The sequence below is a fragment of the Anabas testudineus genome, chromosome 2 (genome assembly GCF_900324465.2).
Source record: "Anabas testudineus chromosome 2, fAnaTes1.2, whole genome shotgun sequence".
Taxonomy (NCBI): domain Eukaryota; kingdom Metazoa; phylum Chordata; class Actinopteri; order Anabantiformes; family Anabantidae; genus Anabas; species Anabas testudineus.
The window spans coordinates 14,465,488-14,487,181 of record NC_046611.1 but is presented as its reverse complement, the minus strand read 5'-3'; the positions used below and the strand labels follow the sequence as shown (position 1 = coordinate 14,487,181).

Sequence of the window (21,694 nt, the reverse complement as noted above, 5' to 3'; positions counted from 1 at the left end):
TTCTTCTTTTGAACCTTTAACTAATGAGTTTAGATTGCACAATGATGCTATGTTAATTTTACTTTAGCAAATCTAGTTGGATTAACTTTAAGTATTCTTGTCACTAAAACTAATGTAAAAGAAGTTAAACAAACATTATAGAATTTGGTCAAAATGGAGTGAAGACATTTAGTTGAACAAACTTAAATCAATTTGGTTGTCCCAAAAAAAGTATATTAACTTGGAACAACAAAATTGCCCATTGTTGAAAGAAAGAAATTTTATTTCGTGGAAATCATTTCAAAGATTTTTTTAAGTTCATTGAACAACTATTTTTTTTGAGTGTACTCATGGTTTTTCAGCAGCAGCATTATTCTGATGGCGTGCTGTGTTAAGAGCTGTCTATCATAATATCATTGATACTGTGTCATGCTGAAATTTAACAATATGCATTATTATGTTTGTAAGTAATTAAGTTGTTGGCTACAGAAACTTACAAGCTAACAACGGATTATACTGTCTGCCATTCATCTGCAGCTCTATATCTACGGAAAGTATTGAGGAAGGGGAACTCCATTTGAAAGTCTGATTCACCTAAGTTACTGACACTCCACTCAGAAGATAATCAAGTAAATAGAAAAGTAACAAGACACCTGCAAGAGTTTACTCGATATCAATATCAAAGTTGGACAGTGTATTTTTTTACAAACTTTGGTCTGAACCTATGTTTTTCAATAAATACATCTGAATCTCTAAAGGTCCTGAGTCTGCAATGGGCACAATAGTTAAAGCTTTACATTGTCGCTAGCTTTAACACACTGGTGCTTTTTTAGGGTAATGTCTAAAGAGAAGGTTTCTCCACACTGATCACACCAGTAGGGTTTCTCTCCAGTGTGAATCCGCCTGTGTTTATTTAGACTGCTATTCTCAGTGAAAGTTTTTCCACAGAGTTCACACCAGAAGGGTTTCTCCCCAGTATGAACATGCATGTGTTTTTTTAAGTATGAGTGCAAGGAGAACGTTTTGTCACATTGATCACACTTGAAAGGTTTTCCTGGAATGTGACTACGCTGATGCCTTTTTAGGGTAATGTTTAAAGAAAAGGTTTTTCCACACTGATCACACCAATACGGTTTCTCTCCGGTGTGAACACGCCGGTGAGTAGCTAGGTTACTCTGGCTGGAGAAGGTACTTCCACACTGGTCACACTGGTATGGTTTCTCTCCAGTGTGAACACGTGTATGCACTTTCAGAGTGTAGGGATCAGCGAAAGCTTTTCCACACTGGTTACACTCGTAAGGTTTCTCACCAGTGTGAATCCGCTGGTGACTTTTCAAGGTATGGGGCATAGAGAAAGTTTTGCCACACTGATCACATTTGTAAGGTTTTACTCCAGTGTGAATAGTCTGGTGGCTTTTCAGGTGACTTTTCCGAGAAAATGTTTTTCCACACTGACCACACTCATAAGGTTTCTCTCCAGTGTGTACACTCCTGTGCTTTTTCAGGTTACTGTGCACTGAGAAACGTTTGCCACACTGATCACACCAATAAGGTTTCTCTCCAGTGTGAACACGCTGGTGCTTTATTAGAGACCCTTTGTCAACGAATGACTTTACACACTGATCACACTGGTAGGGTTTCTCTCCATTATGAATACGCTGATGTACTTTAAGAACACCCTTTTGAGCAAACGTTTTCCCACATGATTCACACCAGTAAGGTTTCTCTCCTGTGTGAACACGGAGGTGGATTTTTAAAGTACTTGGAGTGGCGAAAGCTTTCTCACAATGATCACAGCTATATTGTCTTTCTCCAGTATGAATGAGCTGATGGGATTGTAAATGTGCAACTCTACTGAAGGTTTTCCCACACTGGTCACAGCTGTATGGTCTCTCTCCAGTATGTATACTCTTGTGTTTTTTTAAATTACCTGATGTGGTGAAAGTTGCACCACACTGGTCACAGCTGTATGGTTTCTCTCCAGTGTGAATCAACTGATGAATCTTCAGTTTTGACAGTGCTGTGAAGACTTTGTCACACTGATCACAGTGATGAAACTGCGCTCTCTTTGTTCTTCTCTGTTTCTAAAGTGATAGACAAACAGAAAAAGAGAGTTAGATCTCATAGTGGAGCAAGCTGTAAAAAAATAAATCTCAGTTCTCAGCAGACAAGGGCCTCCCCTCTCCTCACTGCAAGTATAACACTGAAAACCAACCAGACAAAAGCTGAGAGACAAATATGCCATTAGAAGCTGATTAATACGTTGAATGACAACTGGAGAGACAAAAGTACACTTTGGCTCACTTGCAAAGCATTGAGACACTAGCTAACAGGCTAGCAAAGCTATTATTAACTTAAGGTTGTGGCACTTCTTGGTGCCATTTTGCCACCTTTAGCTATAGCTATCTGCAAATGTCAGGCACACACTAAATGTGATCTGATGCAATGCAGCTGCAGATGAGGCAGCCAAGGCTGCAGAACGTAAACCACCCCCCACCCCCACCGATCTCTCCCTCTCTAATTCCCCAGCCCCCCTCCCTAACGGAAATGCAGTCTTTTTCCAACCCCCAGGAAGCACGCTTATTCTTCTCTTATCTATATAACTTAAGAAGCTCTGTGTAGCAAGATTAGTGATTGTAGTTTGTGAGTAGTATCACTCAAGGAAAATTGATAAGATATACAAGCGACTTTCCTCTTCCTGCAACAATGCATTAATAGGAGCAAAATGAGATGTCCCCCAGGTGACGAATAAAGAACGACAAAGACAAGCACAATTTGCTCTCAGAATTTTTTAAAGAGGAACAGCATGAATTAAACAACTTTCACCACATAGAACATGTTGTGAGTCTACTGTAGCTGTTGTGCTGTGGGAACACAGACATTAGTGAGATAATGTAAAGCGAGCGTCACATTAAAAACAGTGATATAAACCTTTGGGGACTTGTTTTCTCACTTTGGACTTCAACTCTTTTAATGACACAAGTATCCTTTGTTCTATGTTATACCTCACTCAGTGTTAACATTTTGATAAAAGGGCATGTTTAAAATAAAACGGATGTTATTTATTAAAGGAAAACATTCTGGATAAAGTTTGACTCGGTCAGATTTTAAAAACTAAAATCAGTAATACATGAAGTGAGTTAATAAGTTACTACAGGAGACTAAGACTAGCTGAGTTTGTCTATGTGCTAAACGTAGCTTCTTAAGCTAACAGGAGTTGGAAGAAAACATTACAAACTTGCCGAAAACGACACAAAGAAGCAGCTTGTTTGACTGAAAGTTGGCAGTGAATCAAGTTATGTATGATGTAAATGTAAAATGATCATTGTTTCAGTCTACGGGTGATACACAGACAACATTCCGCCATTTTCTCCTCCTTCATGTTGCAGAAATACGGAACAACTTTTCACTAGTTAGTGACATTAGTGTCGTCGTGAACGGTTTTCTACAGCTGATCTCATCAACACTGACCTTATGAAGGGAGGAACCACAGGACGAGTCTGCGTTGTTCCTTTTAGCGGTCTTGTTGCTCCGGTGGTCCTGGTTCTGCTTCTCCATTCCTGATAGTGGCTCTGCTGCTTCCTCGATCCGGTTCTGAATGAAACCAGCAGCGCGCCACTTGAAATATCACGAGATCTCACAGAGTCTCGCGGGAACTTGCTGCCTCGCTAAGCTCCTCCCTTCTTAGTTACTGTTGCTATGTCTGTGATTGCTGATGCAGCGTTTGTTGAGGATCAGTTTTTTTTATTTCTAACCTGACTTCTGGATTTGTTAGAAAAAAATCTTTAAAATAGTTTTTAAAGGTCCAAAGGTTGATAGTAAACCTTAAATAAAATAATTAAATAAAATACATCAAATAATAATGTTTTTCAGTTGAATCATGAGTTATTTAAAATAGTTTAAATGCCATTTAAAGAAAATCCACTGTTATAACAATTTAACAAATGCAATACATTCGTGATGTTTTCAAAATTATTTACTTATTGTGTGATGACATTGACCAAAATAATCCTAATTATGGTTTTGCCATAGACAAAAAGCGCTTTTTACCAGATCAGATAACAGTTTAAGAATGGTGATAAACAATTGACTTCCTGCCTTCTTTACCCTCAGTGACTCGCTTCCTGCAGCTGCGTGAGATCTGTTTCTTGTTCTGTCTGATTGATTGATTATCTTCTGCATTATAATGTAACTTTAGTTGCTTTTTACAGGCTTTGTATGCTAATTGTATGCACTCTTTTCATCTGGACTATCGTTGAATTTGTAGTGATGTGCAAATGAAGCAATGAATCCCCACCAAAGCAAGTTTTGAAGCAGTGGTTCACGGAAATTATAATGATGTGGCCTTTTCCTACGGTGCCCCACTACTTTAGAATAACCTCCCTGTTGAAATCATGACAGTCCCACTCTGTAGAGGTTTTTAAATCAAAAATCTGTGACGAGATCACAGCATTAATTCAGACATTAACTGTTTGCCTGTCTCTGTCTCTCTCTCTGGTGCTTTTTATCCTTTTTCCTTTTTCCGTACAGTTTCATGGGAGGAGGCTGAATGTTCCAGGTCCTGCTGGCTTGTTGCACCAGGAAGCTGCTGGCACACAGCAGGGAGACAACATGCAGTCACTGGGAGGTATGTAAAAATAAATGTTAAATTGTTTCTTATAATGCTCTCTATAAATCATACAAAATTGCTGAGTAGTGAAACAGTTTCCAACTCGGGAATGGCTCTCTATTTTCTACTGTACTATTGGATGATGTAAGTAGAATAAAGATGAACAATGTTTGAACATGAAGACATTACTTATTATACCTGAAATTATTTTTTGCTATTAATTTTACATTGTTACACACAAACTCCCCTGAACATCGCAACATCACAGTTTATTGTATGAGCAAATCAACTCTTCTTCTGCTCCAGTGTCTGGAGTCTATAAAACGTATTTGTTGATTTCTTAGGGATGTTGGCCGACAGTTTTTGTGCCAAGTCCAGTGCAGTGAAAAAAATCCCTGGTTCACGTCTGTCTGAGGACCTTTACTGCATGTCAAACTCCTATATCTTCTCCTGTGTTCCCTTACTAATGCCCTCAAATAAAGCCAAATATTATCTTTGAAAACAAAGTAATCAACCTTGAACTTAACAGTTAGTTCAGGTCTGGTCTTTAACCATTCAAGGAGTTTCATTTTACTGCTTCTGAGCATTTCAGAATCACTTTTATACATGAGATCAACATCGTGCTACAAAACCCAGAGCTTGAGCTTCACAAACCAATGATCTGACATTTTTCTTTACGATTCTCTAGTAGAGAACAGAAGTCATGTTTCCCTCCATTATGGTGGGTTGTCCAGGTCCTCAAGCAGCAAAGCATCCCCACAACCTTACACTGCCACCTCCACACTTGACAAAAGCTGTGATGTTCTTTTTGTGGAAGTCTGCGTTTGGTTTTCAGTTGATCTGATTTTTTTTTGTTATTCAATATGTCCTTCTGCCCACCAAATATATGTAACTATACATATATACTATACTGTATTATTTTAACAGTCACATTTCCAGAAAATCGAACGTCTTATCTGCTTCTCTCATCATCTGAATGTGAGCTGAAGTTTTTGGACTCATAGTGTATCATCAGGTCTGATTGTTTCCTGACTCAACTAAAGCAGCTGAAGGAAGGACTCAGGAAGGATGTGTGTAAGAGCAACTTCAGTATGAAAGAAGGCAAGAGTTACTAAACAGGACAAGGGTTCATAGAAAGGACATGAGTAGGAGATGGGTTCAGGGTCACAGGGTTGTTACGAGTGATAAACACAGACCTGTAGTGAAAATGAATGGTCTAAACAGTCAACCTATGGGGGTAGAGAAGAAGACATTTACATGATTGTGGTGTTTTCTCCATGTCGGCATGTATTAAATTGAGATGGTTCATTTCACTTCTTCCTTTAAGTCTGCTAAATTTTTACATGATTTAGAAGAAGAGGAGAAATTTCTAAGACGGGTGATACATTTTTTACAACCTTGTGACCCAAGGCCCATTCCTCTACTCATGTCCTTTCTGTGACTCCTTGTCCTATTTAGTATCTTGCATTCTTTCAAACTGACGTTGCTCTATTGACCCACAGAGGAAGGACTTTGTTTTCAGACAAATCAACACATCCTTCATTTTCTTTATTTGCTCCATCAACATAAGAGACAAATATGCACATGAACTAATTAACATCAAGTTAATTTAAATCAAACTTCAGATTAGAAACAAACTGCTGCTTTGACAAAAACACAAATCGACTTCTAGTTGTCAGAAAAAAAAAGGTCAGTTTCTTGAGGCTGAACTTTATCTTAAAAGCAGCAGCTCTTTACAGAACAACACATCATATGTTTGAACAAAGTTAACAGATACAAACTGATCAGCCAAATAATAAAACCACCAGCTGTTGTAGACTCAGTGTGGGCACTGACCACTCTGTTGATGGTGTTGGTAATTAAATTTAAAAAAGGAAATGTATTCATTTTGAAGAAAAAATTTATATTTATTTATTTATAAACTGAAAATGTTGTTTTGCCAACTTAGGACAAAGAAAATTAAGTTTAACATGAATTTTCAGGCTACATGAGTAACAATTGTGCTTCTATAAAAGCAGCCAGTAGATTTTGTGAACAAGGTTTAAATGACTTTTAAAGTCACAAATGAATCATCGTACCAGACCTGGTACGATCTAGTGCAATAACAAGCTGAAATTTTCAAGATAATAGACGTTTTTATGTGAGTTTTTGCCTTTAGTTGAATTATTGCTGATGAACAAAGAAAAAGTGTATTAGATATTTTTCAACTGGTGATTTAGATCATAAGATGCAGATAAAGGCGAAGCCTCACGTCACCTCTCTGCTCAGATAATGTGTTGTTAAGTTTTAAATAACACTTATTGCTTCACACAGTGGGTGCGGGCCCTCTGCTCAGGTAGGACTTTATAACACCAATGAGCTCTTGTTCCTCCTCCAGTGTCAAGTCCAGGTAATCCTCCTCGTGGCGAGAGATGTCCTCCAACACCTCATTTACCAGCTCATCGTCCTCTAAGGAGAGACCAGTGAAAACTGATTAATTAATTGAATAATCCTCTGAATTATTAAAATGTCTCTTTTCAAAGGCTCACATTACAAAAATAAAAGTCTGGTGATTGTCTGTATTCATGTTCTTTATCAACAATTCTCACGTTCAGACCCAAACCAGTGTTAGTGCATCTCTCCAAAGCCAGTATGACGACTGACCTGTGTTCTGCTTTTTGTTTTCAGACCTAATAATCCTCTTTATTCACAATATGTCACATTATCACCAACAAAACTTGCTTGCTACTCTGCCAAGTGTGCAGAGCAGGTTTCTGTGTCGTGATCATGTCTGAATGAAGCTTCTACAGATGTCGTTTTAACAGAGCTGGTGTTTTACCTGTGGAGGTGGAGGAGGTGGTGGGCTCTTCAGAGGAGGGGGAGGAAGTGGAGGGGGAGGTTGACGGTGGGGACACAGGCAGGAGCTCCGAGGGCAGGACGCCACGGTTTTCCAGCAGCAGCTGAGTCGCCGATTGGACGTCTCCCCCCGTCTGTCTCAGAGCCGCTTCAGACGCGTCCCTCTCAAAACCCAAATACAACAACTGCAGAGACACAGAGGACAGAAGTCAGTTCAACGGTAGTGTAAAGACAACATTAAAACTAACAGAAAGCAGGTTTAACGAACTAAACAAAGTTATAGCAGTTACCAAATACCAACGTTTTTTTATTTAATTTTGGGTCCATTTTAATCCAACTGAACTCAGCTGTTAATGTGTGACATGGATGAACATGAATCTTGTAGCATCAAACCTATAAAACATTTATTGACAGAATATTGACTGACTTTAAAAACAAGTGAGTGAGTGAGTGTACATTTATTTCAGCTATTTAGTGTTCATGTGTAAAACAGCAGCACTTTGTGTTTAAAACTTTAAGTGGCCAAAAGTATTTGACCACGTGACTGACAGGTGTTTCTTGTTTCCCAGGTGTGTCCTCGAACTGAACATGTGTTTGGAGAAACCCCCAAAAACATGACACCTGAAGCAGCCTGTGGTAAAAATCTATAAAAGCAAATCCACGTTGAGCTCATGTTGGACTTCAGGCTTGATGCAGTTATTGTAAGCAAGGAAATGCAAACAAATATTAAATTTACTTAATTTGATAACTCTTCAAACCTTTGCTCAACTCAAAATGTGCGTCATGTAAATACCAGGAAGTGAACTTCACATTTCTTCAATATAATCAATAAGAAGAAACGATCATGACATGAGAACGTCACAGATCATCATCTCATGTCAACCATCACCCAACTGTTTTTATTAACAGTGAATATTTCTCTGGGAACAGATCACTGTCGCTCTCTTTACAATGGTGACACACTGATTCGAATCAGTAACGTGGGTAGCAAATAAATGGGCTGCTACCAACCAGGATTTTTATTTTCTTCTGGCGTAAATTTCTGAAATTTAATTTGCTCCGTTCTGTGCTATATATGAATGAGTAAATGAAACACCGCGGGGTTTAGGTTTAGCAGGAGGTTTGTACTAGAAAAACTATGAACGAGCAGGTTCACTTCACGGAGCACTAACCTGTATGAATATAACCTTTCTTCTATTTAATTTCAGTCATGTTTACACTCGCATCCACCTCGATATAAGATGAACATGCTAAGTTCGAGGGCGTACCTGCTCCACCTTCTCTGGACTGACTACTCCCTCTGTGTTGTTATTGGTGGCCCGAGCAGCCATACTGGCGTCCAGGAGGATCTGAAGACGACACAGCATCGGAAAAACCATTGTCTATCACAAGACTGCAGATTTATGTACAGGGTTAAGAACAGTTTAGCCTGGAACATGCTTCCTGCAGAGAAGTACATGCAAGCATGTCATCAGTCAACAAGCTGCTGTAGGAGGAGGCTGCTGGCAAGTGGAGCGTCTGATTTTAAATATACAGTTCCTGTATGTAAATGTTGTCCAGCTTGATGTTATGTTATTTTTGGGCTTCATGAATACGTTGCTCATTTTATCATTGTACACGTGCGAAAGAGGTGGAGGAAGAAGGGGTTAGAGTTCTCGCAAACCATGAACACGAGTTGTAAGGAGGACGCCCTAGTGCCACACAGAATTTAACAAACTGAGAAGCACTCGCCAAACGGCCACGTCCAGCTTCAGTGATGCAACTAAACGCCTCCTCTGATAACGAACCTATAAAAACAAAGTGAAGACACACTGAACTACAGAGGATCAGATACTGACTCCACAAGCTTTGTTCATGTCTCCGTCGGCACGGTGCAGAGCTCTGGCAGCATCTCTCCTGGAGTATCCCATTGCTGTAAGGGTGGAGATGTTGTCCATCCTTGTCCTCCTCTTCTGTCTCTCTCTATGCTTCAGGTCCTCCTTCTCCTGAGAAACACAAAACACAAACAGAAGTCTTACACAAGATAAACCCAGACCTGCATCAACCTTATTCTAAAAGAGTCAGGTTAGGGGTTTATGGGCAACAACATGCTTTACCTAATCACATACCTTTCTGTGGTTGGTAATGTGGACGATGGCGTCCTGCAGGTCTCCCTGACAGGCTCTGAGTGCCAGTCGAGCTTCCCTCTCAGTGAAACCCAGAAGCAGGAGTTGATTCATTTTCTCTGAGTCCAGACACAGGCGACTGTACAGAGACTCCACCTGAAGAAACCAACAGTCTCAATCAAGTCTATATTCACTCAGCTTCATTATACAGGACCACAGGATTTTCCAAACTGTCCAACTACAAAAATCACACAGCATCATTCCACACAACAGAAACATGAGTAGTTACTTTGGACAGTTTGTCTCGAGCCTGAGTGTCGTTTCCTTCCAGGTAGGAGAGGAGACTCTGGAGGAGGTACAGCCGGAGAAACAACACCTGCTCTCTGCCCGTGTTCCCCTGAAACCACAAACACGTGTGTAAAACAACAAGCTAACAGCGTTTAGTGTTACAGCTCTGGTCAAAACCAGTTTGTGAACTTGATCTGATTTCTTCCTTGGTTTGGTTTTTATTAAACAAATCCTTGCTACAACAGTATTGTTCTCTCATTGGTTAAATGGATCTGGACCTGAGATCAGACCTTCCCGAACAAACTTTACCAAGGGGGAAACCAAACCACAACAAGACAAAACTGGACCAAATAAGAGGTGTAAAGGTGTAGTCTCATGAGTTTCTGTAAATGGTTTCTGACCTTGATCATCATCAGCCTTTCCTGCTGCTCTCCGTAACACTGCAGGAAACATCGCTCCGCTGTCTGCAGTCGACTCTTTGCATCGTCCAGACAGGACAGAGCCTCCAGAGCTCGGTGACACCACACGATGTCCAGCTGTAGGACGGCGTAGTTATCCACTGCTGTGAGCAGAGCCGAGTCACATTTTCTGTAGAGAAATTACATTTCAAACACTTCAGATATGGTCTTCTCTCTGCTGGAAACTTTGTCCAATCTCTTTTTATATTTCTTAAGTCTTTCTTTAAGTCTGAAAAGACTGAGTCAAAAGAGAACTGATAAAAAAAAAGTCACTAACTTTACTGAAGTAAAGTCTGGACTTGTCCAAGTAGAACTGGTAGTGACTAGACATGTACAGCTACCTGTACAGCAGGCTGCTTTCTTTTTAATATCTCTTATTTATTTCCATTGTGATTTCCATTTTATCCTTTTCAGGAGTTGTGGCACCATTAAGACAAAACACGGCCTATAGTCTCAGTCATATTTACTGATCAACCCTAATACATTTCTAGTGTGATTAAAGATGCAGAAGCAGGAACTGGCCTTTACTCAGAGAAGTTTGTACCTGAACTGCCCATCGGCCTTCAGCAGGTGACACACAGCGTTGTCGTACTGCTTCCTCTTCATCAGAGAGCGACCTTTCTCATGGAAACCCATTGCCAGGATCAGAGCCTGAAAACACCCACAGACTTCAGAGAACATTAAACTGACGTGTGCTCATTTTTTTAAGCCTTCGTTCTGAAATCTTCCAATGTACGTTTTTGTCTCCAAAAGGAAGTCAGCCCTGACAACAACTTTATACGGTGACACAGATGTTATTGTGTTATGGCCTCCTTAAAAATGTTTTCTGTTTCTTTTTGTACATTGGAATTAAGTAAAGAAGAGAACCACACAAGTATCCATTAAAAATGACAAACTAACTAATGACTCTACCTTCCTCTCTTTGTCAGGGATCTTCAGTGGATTTCCCCTCTGGTCAGCAATCTCCAGGAAAGGTGTCGTGATTGGGTCCTCACTGCCGTCTGAACAACACCGACAGAGACGGTTTCACAACTGAATCAGGACTACTTCAGTGTTTTTTTTTTTTTTTTTATTCTTGAGAATGAGCTGTTCAGATGCCAATGTCTTGTCTAAGAATTCCCAGACACATTGCCCTTAAGGTCAATTTATACTTTCTCCATCCACATGTCTGTTACTGAAAGTCTGCAGGATGTCTACATGCAGCCCAAAAATCTGTGTCTGTGACAAGTGGACCGACTGCAGATGTAAATGTAAACTAGATGCTTGTGACATTTATTTCAGTGCCTCTGACACTGACACTGTTCCTTTAAAGCAGTTACACACACGGTTTCTTTTTCAAATTTTTTCCTGTTCAGTAAACAACAACAAACAAACAGCATGATTTGTTTTAGCTCTAGATATCAATCTGCTGCTCATAAAGAAATGGTTGTACCTCTCTCAGACAGGATCTGGAAACCTTTCTGGGTCCTCTGGAGGCTCTTGTCCTGGCTCTTCTTCTTCTCCTCCTTGTTTTTTCTCTCCTCCTCCTCTTTGTGCATCTGCTGTTTCAACTCGTTGTCGGTGACCCTCAGCACCATGATCTTGCTGTGATTCTTCACTCCCTGTTCGTCAAGACGCTTGTCTGACAGGAGAAAAGCACACACAGTGTTTCACTACAGCAAGACAAAGATCCCAACCAGAGATGAGCTCTGAGCCTTATTTTAATCCAAAGTTTCAATGTGTTGGTGAACACAATCATGGAAGAAACAGTCGAACCAACTGATTTGCTCTTAATTTCTTTCTTTGATTAAATATATTTATAATAATTGTACTGTGCAGTAACATCTACATTTGAAGAAAGGTGTTACATACAGGTTTCCTAAAATTTACAGTTTACTTTGACTGTATCTTATTACCTTAGCCCCAGTTTTTAAGAACTGATTTTACAAACCACCAGATGTCAGTGTTGCAGCTAATGAACACTTTCTCATTAATAGTTTTCTCTATAAAACATCAGAAACAATTGAATAATGTCTAGTACCACACGTTCTTCACGTTTGTCTGACCAAAGTTTATTTTATTGTAACATAAACAACATTTTTATCACAGCTCAGAAGCTGCAACCACTATTTGGGGAGTTTAATCAATTACATCTTTGATCACCACCTAAAAAAGCTGGACCCACAGAACATTTGGCTTCTGTGTCCCTAAATAAGAACTGATTGACTGTTGATGACAGATAATAGATTTATGAATCAGATCATCATTTCAGTGTTTGTGTGAACTCACCTGGACACAGAGTTTTCCCACTGAGGATCAGTCTGATGTATCTGAGGCCGTGCTCCTCCCCAATCCTTCAGCAGAAAAACAAACACACTCACTGAGTTCGTTTAACTCTCACACAAAGGCTGCAATAATTTTTATTTTATATCAACTGATCACATAATTCTACTGTATGATGAATAATAAATACTTGGACATTGGAACAATGAAATATTTGACTTTATGTGGTTTAAAGATCCATCTCTGACATTTACAGAGCTCATTGGAATTTGCATTTTATATTAGATGATCAATTAGCATAAAACTTAATTGGACAAATAATCACAGGGTTTCATTGACTAAATTAACTACATTGGCAGTAGTAGTAGTAGTAGTAGACTCTAAAGACTGCAGGCTACCAACCAGCTGGTGTGGCATTTCTGCCTCTGTGGATGAGGTGCAGGGATGAGTGTGTGTGTTTGTGTGTGTGTGTGTGTGTACCTGTCCACCAGCTCCTGAACCAACACGTCCAGCCTCGTCTCCATGTAGTTCTTTGTCTTCAGATCCTAAGAAAAAGGAAACATGTTTTACTTCACTTTACCCAGTGAGATTAAAGTATAACAAGCATGACGAAGCCTCAACATGGACACTGAGCTCTGCCTCAGATCTCACCCTGTTAAATAGGAACTGGTCAACATTAACCCCTTGTTAATAATGTTATCTCTTAACCATTTATGTATTTATGTAGCTTTTAAATATAATGTATTTTATACTTTTGTCTGTCAGTGATGTTGATTACGTTATATGTTGTTGTTGATATCTGTTATATATGAAGCAGTGAACGGGTGACAAACACTGGGTTTTCTCTGTGTTTCTACCTTCCTGGCATCTCTGGGCAGCAGCAGCTCCAGCGACGCCACGTTTGTTTCTCTGAATGTCTTGTTTCCTTTCCCTCGATTCACCGCCTGAACTCTGATGGACTCCAGAGCGACCCCCACCTCCGGCACTGACAGAGACACCTGAGGGGCGTAGCGCTCTGCCAGCTCCTGATGATTAAAAACAAAAGTAAATGTAAAGTAAGTCAATGTTTTCCTCATTACATTATAATAACTAATGTCACATTTCTACATAGATTCTTTATGTATTTACACAGGACGGTAACTTTACCATAATTAGTCATAATTTAACTACTTACTTATTGTAGATATAAATAATGTTTTTTAAAGAAAACTTTTAGCACAGTACAATTCTGTTCAGTTTTACCCAGAATTCTTTGGTATGTTGGTGCTACCTGTTAATTCTTAAACCCACGTGTAACATTTAATATCGCACTACATTTTTAAAGTAACCTGATGGTGACACATAAGTGTATCTCACTAAACCACTGTTAGTGATGTGTGTCTGAGCTGACCTGCATCTGCTGCTGTCCCGGCTGGTTGTTGTCGCTGGTGTACGGAGGATTCCACAGCTGGATTTTCTCCTGCTTCAGCAGGTTCTTCAGCTTCGCCTCTGTGTTCTGCTCCTCCATCGCCTCTGAAAACGACAGAGAGAGAGAACAAGAAAGCAGACAAGGAGAAAGTGAAAGTGTTGGACGGTTGGAGGAATTCCCCTGGAGTGTTGTTTGGTTACTCATCAAAGCTCAAAGAACCTGTACCAGAACTTAACTGAGTTGTACATTTTAAATAGAACAAACTCAAATTAGGACTCAAACATAAATAGAGACGGTTCTGCAAATTATTTAAAAATTATTATTATTTTTTATAAAAGTATTTCTGTCCTTAACAACTTAAGGCTCACAACATAATTCAAATAAGTACACAAACACGAAGACTTTGAGCTACGTAGGCTCAGTTTCATGAGTTGCTGCGATGTTGAGTGTGTAACTTGATCAAATTCTAACATGACTCAAGTAAGAGCAGGAGTCTCAGTGTTGCCACTGTAGCATGAAACAATAAGAAAAAGCTGATCCCTGTTTGATTAACTTCAGCTCAAATTAACAACCAATTCATTGAAGTTGTAGCTGATTCATCTCTTCATTCAGAGAGAAACACGTGTCTCACACTTGGATTTACTTTATCCTGTTCTTTGAACTTTATATAAAATAAAAGCATCAGATTTTAAGCACTTGTTCAAATCTTTTGTGAAGTAACAGCAGCTTAAAAACGTTAAAAAGAGCAAAAAATAAATGTGCTTCTGTAACTGTCATGTAAAGTACAGTATAATGTCTGTCTCTGAGGTGTAGAAGTATAAAGTACTATAAAATGGAAGTGAAAGTATTTGTCTGACTACTCAATTGAGTAATTCTCAGATTCATCCTGAAAGTTACAAAGATGAAACAAACTACTAGAGACGTGTCTTTGTTTAGAGCTCGACTCACACAGGTAGATATTAAAACACACCTGTCTGATATTTGAACTGAGTTTAAACCAGGTAACATGAACTAACCTGTGACTCGTGTACAACACAAACAGGTGACAGTAAGAAACACAGAGAAAGCTAGTCACTAATCGACTGTCACTTTAGACTGTGATATTAACTAATGTTAACTTGTCTATTAACGTGTAATTAGAGACATTAAGTTGACCTTTATGTTCAGTAACACTCGTTTCCTCAGTAGTGAAACCAGTGTGCACAGCTCAGTTAGCTGTTTATGACCACAGCTGCTAGCTCCAAACAAAACACGTTTGTTTTCTGGTTTTATTCTTTAAATATGTCAAAACGTGTTGTTAAATGTTTCGTGACTTACCTCGATGTCAGAGACCACGGTGACAAAGTGTCTCCTGGTCACAAATGTCTGTTAAACCTCGGTTTAAACTCCACTTCTGCTCAGTGACGATGGTGTTTTGGTCGTTTTGTTGTTTCTGGAAAGAGGAGAGTAACAGAGGAGTGAGGTCTCACTCTGAGCACGTTTCGGAATCCAGTTAACACAACTTACGTCCATCTTGATCAAACCAACATATCGCCGCACGTCGCAGCGAACAGAGAATGGTGTCGTGAAAATAGACGATCTTTGATTTTCTACGGTGCCATACGAGGCTCAAATGTCAAAATGCTTTTTTTTTTTAAGGAACGCAAAAGGTAAAATAAAACTAAACTAAATAATATAAAGCTTACTGAATAATCACATTTATATGTAGCCTACTGCAACCAAAAATAGAATGGATGGATTTTATTAGGTATTATTGTAATTGATTTTATTGAATGATTTTTTTTATCTCTGTGTCAGTGGAAAAAGTAGAAGACGACTACAGTTCTCTAATTTAAACTTTTATTTTGAAGTGAATATGATGAATGAATGATGTATGAAACAATAACAGGCACATATATCCCATCAAAGTGCTTCTGTAAAATAAGTGCTATATAGAAAAATTAGTAATTGCATTCAAAGTACATTCTTTACAATTTCTTGTATTTTTTATTTAATACAGCAGAAGGAGAGATCAAAAAGTCGACTCACTGAATGTTTTACTACCTAAGAAATGCTCACTGTTCGGTCTCTGAAATACAAAAGAGAGATTTGTTTTTGTTTAACAATTATTTTCTAGTTTTCACTATCTTTAACAAAGGTGCAATTACCACTGTGAACGTTCATCACATTTCCATTTTCTCATTTCAACAATTGTAGAAAGCATTGCAGACACTTTGGGCTTCAGTTGAAACCAGTGGTTCCAGACATAAGGCTCCATTCCCCATGAAAAAAAAAAAATCTCTGTCTGAGGACTCACAAGAAAAAAAAAACATCTGGCTTTTCACCAACTGTAATATTTAGTTGCAGTGAAGGGTAATTTTAGACACTGAAAACACATATTTGCGATGAAACATTCCCACAAGGTGAAAAAGTTTCCACAGATTTAAACTTTTTCACACGAGCAAAATCTGAGATCCATTCTTTGAGGAAGACCAATGGATAATGTCTGAAATCTCAGAGCAACAGAAAAGTAAAAGTAAGTGAATTGTCACTTTTTAATAAAACTAAAAATGTTTGCCTCTTTAGGGCTCTGAAAACTGTTCAAACAAACTAGGCTTAAGGTCAGGAACCACTAGAGTCCAAACTGTCTTCTTTCATTAATTTACCCATTATATTATTATTTCTTGTCATTATTGGGCTGATATTACGTAGTCTGATCCATCACCAGTTTAACTGATTCTGTAACAGATATCCAGACCCATTCCAAACATAAAGAATATGAAGTGTAGAAGTTGAAGCTAAATAACATAGAGTCAAGCCAAGTCAATTTAAATCCACCTGAAAGATCATTGTTCACTTTAGAAATATAGTTTAACAAAACAATTGTAACTCAAAGTCTACTTCAAGGTCCAAGGTCCACCATAAGGACTTCATCTGAAAACACAAACATCAAACTAAAATTGACAATTTTAACCTGACATTACAAAATATTGACAACTGAACGGTTCCACTTGGTGATGAAGATTGTGAAACAGCTGAAAGCTCTGAAAAGTTACAGGTAAAGGATTCTATTGTCAAACAAAAATGTTTCTGGTGGTTTCTAGATTTAAACAAGATCGGGGTTTGGAGTCACTTTGACCTTCCATGATCCAACTAACTAAAAACAACGGAAGTAACCTAAAAGAATAACAGGATGTTACTTATGTTCTGAGAGAGGAAGATAAGGTTCTGTAACATCAGTCATTTGTTCCTTAGCAGGCTGAAGGTGACTACAATGACTCAAGTCTCTTAAAAGGACGAGTACATTCCCAGCCTCCTGGCGGCCTCAGAGATACGTGGGGTCTTCCTGTTGGGGAAGGGGTAGTAGTCCTGGTTATGCTGGACCCCTGTGGACGAGCCCTCCCCCCCTACACTCAGCTGCCTGGTGAACCTGTTTGCTGCAGGTGAGAACTTCCTGGAGCCCCTCTGAGTTGGAGTGCTGTTGGTCTGCAGGACACCACTGCTGGATTTAGTATCTGCAGAACGGGTCTCTTTCAGGTCTTCGTGCTGGTTGGTGTTGGAGCTGCAGGGTGAGCTGGCAATGGAGGCAACAGGTGTAGAGCTTTCATCAGAGCTGGTCCAAGAGCCAGGGACAGAACCCTCCTGAGAAAGAGTGTTGGAGCTGCAGACTGAATCCTCGTTAGACGAACTGAAGGAGCCATCTGGAGGACCTCTGGATTGTTGCTCTGAAGGACTCAAGGATCCAGTGACGGAAACCTGGGCTGGATCCACCTCAGAGCTGCTGAAGCAATCTCCTGTGGAAATCTCAGAGTCTGGATCCTCTCTGGACCTGCCTGCATCGTAGTGGTTCTCCTGTTCTCTGCAGCTGCTAAGTGAATCTCGTGTCGAGTCCATTGAGAGTTTTCTGGACCTGGACTCCTGCTGGGAGCTGCCAGTCTCCAAAGAACAAGACTCTGAACATCTGTAAAGAGAATACAGTCTGACAAAAACCTCCTTACACCTTGTTAGTTTTTCTCTGCTGCTGATTAAATGTATCTAGTCTGGACCCATGGGACTCTCTAATATTTACAGGGTCTGTAAGACGTAATTGTGATGGTTTCTTAAATAAAACACAGTAAATTAAAATATTTTAGGTGCTTATCGTGCTCGTGAAGTTCAACCTGAACTGGAACTGACCTGGAGGAACTGTCAATGCTAGTGTTTGTTTCTGGGGAGGAAACTGGGAGCTGGACAGCTACAACGGTGTGGGACCGCCGGTGGTGGTCCAGGTGGACGTGCCAGGGGTCGTAGGCTGTCGGGTCAGGGTCAAAGATTATGGTTGGCAGCAACGGTGTCAAATCCTGAGTGACGGGGACGATGCTGACAGCGTCCGATAGCTCCTCTGACACTAGAGAGACAGAAATCTATTCATAACTGAGTCTATCTGAATCATATTTGACTGTACAGTCTCCAAATACACAACTGACAAATGTAAAAATGTAAAACATTTAAATACAGGTGCATTTGATGATTAGAGGATTTTCACTATCAATGTAATGGTTTCGTCTCTAAAAGGCCTGTTATGATAATTGATTATAATTGATTCCTAACATAATTTTCTATCAGAATTTGCTGATTAATTTTCTGTGGATGGACAAAAGGATTCAATTCTACATGACTTGCATCAAATCCCGAATGCAGCACATTTACATCATGTACTTGAACATGTTTGACACGCTCCACTGTATCATTATATTTATTTTTAATTATTCATTACTTATTTTAAATAACACATGAACCATTTGATTGCAAAACTCAACAGTAGTGCTTTTATTTTGAAGCCCGCAGTAGGAAGTCCGTGTTTTATGCAGGTAAACTTGACGTTTCCTTTAACAGAAAACTGAGCGCATTTCACCGAGTTTAAAACCAACACTTAGTCCTGGAAACTAAACGTTTTTTCTCCACAGACGTTTCACCTTTTCACCAACATTTTCACGTTTTCTGTCTAAAACTAATCCGTTTCCGGTTTAACAAACGCGCTCACAGAGACATGCGTCAGATTCCTCCGCGGGAAAACAAACAGTTTCCGCTCACCTGTCCTGAAGAGAAGCACCTGGGTTTGTTTCCTCTGTTTCTCCCTGCTGCTCCTGTACTGTTCTCTGAGCAGAGAAATGTCCATGTTCCTCCTGCTGCTCTCTGCCTCTCCTCCTCCTCCTCCTCCTCCTCCTCCTGCTGGTTCCTCCTCTGGCAGCAGCCGCTCCTTCTTCCTGATCCCTGCACGACACACAGGACACACGGTGACCTCTGACCCGCACACACACTATCTAAAATATAAACACAGGTCTACTAGTTCAATGACCATTAACAGAGCAGCTGATGATCCAGATTCTGTTTAAAGGTGGGCGAAGATTTATTTAATCACTGAGACCAAAACCTCTTTGTCCTGGGACCTGAGACCTGGGAACAAACTACACATACACAGTAAATACAGACAAATTAAGAACAGATCAGTACAACACACACACACACACACACACATTAATTAAAACTACTGTAACTAATGTTTTTACTGCTCTAACCTGAGTTTTAAATGAGCGACTCTGAGGCTGCTGCACGTCAGTCCAGATCAGTCCAGTGCTACAGAAACTAGTCTGTCCCAGTTCACAGCTGGTATGAGGAACTTTAAAAAGCAGTTTTGCAAAGAATGTATTTCATTTTAAGATGTTTCACTACTTCCTGTTGGTAGGTACTCTGCAGTAGTGGAAAGTAACTGCAGTATTTTACAGTAAGTAGCCTACTGTAATAAAGTACCTTTACACCATTCATTTGATAAGTGTAGATATTTATGTGTTTATGTGTAAATGTTGTTGTTAAACGTGTGTCAGTGTCTTTCCTTCAGTCAGCTTGTCTTCATCTCATTCACTAAATATAGTTTTATTACTGTGATAAGATAAATTCACAGTCACATTGTAAAAGACATCTGGCTGCATTTCATGTTCATATTATTTCACTTCTGTTTCATTGAACTCTGTAAACCCCTGCCTTCACATTTTATTTGTAATAAATCAAATGATTGTTTGTGTAGTGGATTATTAGATTTTCCATGAATCATGCAGCAGAATCACACAGGTTGTAGGTTACTGTTTGTGGCTTCGGATAAATGAAATGCTGAACTGTGAAAGGCAAAACAGGTCAACATTAGTGTAATTCACAGTACCGACTGTGTGTACAGTACACAATACAAACAGCAGACAAATACTCAGGAAGTAGTGGTTCAACTTTCTCATGATCACAATTAATTAGGAAAAAAAAAAAATTTGGGCACCAACTAACAAGTTACTCAATGTTATAGAAATCCTATAAACAATTATTATTTCTGTGTTTATTTTACATGGTTTTATTAACTGACACAGACTCATGATAATTATCATGCTTATTTCAGGGCACAGCATTTATATACCTCATACATTATTTATTTATTATTAAACATACTGTGGTGCTTGAAAGTCTTTGAACACTGTTTGTGCTTAAATGTGACCTAAAACAAGATCATATGGAAAAAACGAATAAAATGAACCCAAGCAAACAGGTAAAACGAAACATAACTTATTATGTAACATATTATTTAATTCATTTATTGTGGAAAATGATCTTGAATGAATTAATCATCAATATTTGAGTCTGAAAAATGTAAGTGAACCTTTGTTTTTAGTCACTTGTTCCCAGCCCTAGATTTTAGCTCCTCCGACAGTGTTTCTGTGATTAAGTTCATTTCTTAATCTTGATATTACTCTTGCTTTAAACATGTGTGAAAATTCAGGTAACATTTCTACATAAATAGAAAATAACATGGCTGTAAATATGTATGTATCACTTCACATGCTGACTTTGTGCAACAGGTGTGTGACGTGTACTTTAAGTGTGTGATGTGTGAAAACTGTAAATACTATAAGTTGTAAACGTGTGCTGGTTTTACCCTCCAGCAGCTCCCTGCAGAGAGCCTCACAGCAGCAGCAGCAGGACATCCTGTTGGCAGCAGCAGCAGCAGCAGCAGTAACACACCTGCTGCAGGTGTTTTATTCCCCTCAATAAAAACCAGCTCCTGCAGCACATGGAAGGATGCGTTTAAGGTCCTGCCTGGAAGCTCCGACAAACCAAAAGCTGCAGCTAAAATCCATCAGAGTGGACCCAGAGTGTTACATTGCATGTAAAACTTCCAGAGAAGAGTGTGTGTGCTGTTTGCCTGTCGACAGGAAGCTGCACTGGTGGAAACACACACGCAGCTCGCATCAGTCTCTGACTTTGATTGGTGTGTAAACAGTGGAGGACAATGTGCAGCGTCGACCTTTCCGTTCCACAATCACACACCGGTGTGTTGACAGGAGAGCAGAACAAACAGCTTCACGATTACTCACACCTTCAACAGCATTATATAACAGGAACAGACGCTCACCTGTGCACAGGTAGACCAGGGAAAAACTGAGTGTGACATGGGCAATAAATTACTCAGTTACTATCTGAACAAAGAGAATTACACAGAAAGGATCCAGACTGCAGTGAAAGGTCAGGATCAGAGAAGTCTGCATGAAAACCAGGACCAGTGATGAACACAGCAGAACCACCAGAACCACATGGACAGTTTTTAATCTACACTTTAGTTGACAGGGATTTTCCTGCAGTTCACCGTAACATATTGAACATTTCTATTCATTTAAACTGAGTAAAGCTCCTTCACTTTATTAAGATGTGATTTCTGACTGGGTCGCTGGTCAAAGTTCAGTGTCTCTTTAAA

General features: G+C 39.4%; 3 protein-coding genes across 6 annotated transcripts; all 3 read right to left on the bottom strand.

Moving 5' to 3' along the window:
* Window positions 1-335: 335 nt before the first annotated feature.
* LOC113163555 (zinc finger protein 665-like) lies at window positions 336-3,559 on the bottom strand. Its single transcript, XM_033326801.1, has 2 exons — window positions 3,451-3,559; window positions 336-2,063 (listed from the first exon to the last, which is right to left on the bottom strand). The coding sequence occupies exons 1-2, from the start codon at window positions 3,535-3,537 to the stop codon at window positions 765-767; spliced, it is 1,386 nt and encodes a 461-aa protein (XP_033182692.1). The 5' UTR covers window positions 3,538-3,559; the 3' UTR covers window positions 336-764.
* A 2,556-nt stretch (window positions 3,560-6,115) lies between these two features.
* nub1 (negative regulator of ubiquitin-like proteins 1) lies at window positions 6,116-15,389 on the bottom strand. 2 transcript variants are annotated; one of them, XM_026362270.1, is made up of 15 exons: window positions 15,262-15,389; window positions 13,927-14,048; window positions 13,394-13,561; window positions 13,017-13,081; window positions 12,543-12,607; window positions 11,707-11,895; window positions 11,187-11,275; window positions 10,819-10,925; window positions 10,218-10,404; window positions 9,818-9,925; window positions 9,532-9,684; window positions 9,262-9,408; window positions 8,692-8,772; window positions 7,407-7,608; window positions 6,116-7,036 (listed from the first exon to the last, which is right to left on the bottom strand). In XM_026362270.1, the coding sequence occupies exons 2-15, from the start codon at window positions 14,041-14,043 to the stop codon at window positions 6,894-6,896; spliced, it is 1,821 nt and encodes a 606-aa protein (XP_026218055.1). In that variant the 5' UTR covers window positions 14,044-14,048; window positions 15,262-15,389; the 3' UTR covers window positions 6,116-6,893. The 2 variants fall into 2 exon arrangements, with proteins under 2 accessions (XP_026218055.1, XP_026218056.1); XM_026362271.1 differs by lacking the exon at window positions 8,692-8,772.
* Window positions 15,390-16,041: 652 nt separating this feature from the next.
* LOC113163563 lies at window positions 16,042-21,241 on the bottom strand. 3 transcript variants are annotated; one of them, XM_026362310.1, is made up of 5 exons: window positions 19,482-19,579; window positions 19,262-19,370; window positions 18,997-19,176; window positions 18,100-18,326; window positions 16,042-17,884 (listed from the first exon to the last, which is right to left on the bottom strand). In XM_026362310.1, the coding sequence occupies exons 2-5, from the start codon at window positions 19,262-19,264 to the stop codon at window positions 17,212-17,214; spliced, it is 1,083 nt and encodes a 360-aa protein (XP_026218095.1). In that variant the 5' UTR covers window positions 19,265-19,370; window positions 19,482-19,579; the 3' UTR covers window positions 16,042-17,211. The 3 variants fall into 3 exon arrangements, with proteins under 3 accessions (XP_026218095.1, XP_026218093.1, XP_026218094.1); XM_026362308.1 differs by lacking the exons at window positions 19,262-19,370; window positions 19,482-19,579 and adding an exon at window positions 20,879-21,241 and having other exon boundaries at window positions 18,100-18,310; XM_026362309.1 differs by having other exon boundaries at window positions 19,262-19,582.
* Window positions 21,242-21,694: the final 453 nt, after the last annotated feature.

Bases quoted from the DNA above. Each gene is read 5' to 3' on its own strand.
- LOC113163555 (XM_033326801.1), bottom strand. From the start codon at position 3,537: ATGGAGAAGCAGAACCAGGACCACCGGAGCAACAAGACCGCTAAAAGG. The intron at 2,064-3,450 runs GTCAGTGTTGAT...CTATCACTTTAG, and splicing joins GTGGTTCCTCCCTTCATAAG to AAACAGAGAAGAACAAAGAG.
- nub1 (XM_026362270.1), bottom strand. From the start codon at position 14,043: ATGGAGGAGCAGAACACAGAGGCGAAGCTGAAGAACCTGCTGAAGCAG. The intron at 12,608-13,016 runs GTACACACACAC...TTTCTGCTGAAG, and splicing joins GTTCAGGAGCTGGTGGACAG to GATTGGGGAGGAGCACGGCC. The intron at 8,773-9,261 runs GTCAGTATCTGA...TGTCGTCTTCAG, and splicing joins ACATGAACAAAGCTTGTGGA to ATCCTCCTGGACGCCAGTAT.
- LOC113163563 (XM_026362308.1), bottom strand. From the start codon at position 20,927: ATGTCCTGCTGCTGCTGCTGTGAGGCTCTCTGCAGGGAGCTGCTGGAG. The intron at 19,177-20,878 runs GTAAAACCAGCA...TGTGTCGTGCAG, and splicing joins CTGCAGGGAGCTGCTGGAGG to GGATCAGGAAGAAGGAGCGG. The intron at 18,311-18,996 runs GTGAGCGGAAAC...CTGTCTCTCTAG, and splicing joins GGTGCTTCTCTTCAGGACAG to TGTCAGAGGAGCTATCGGAC.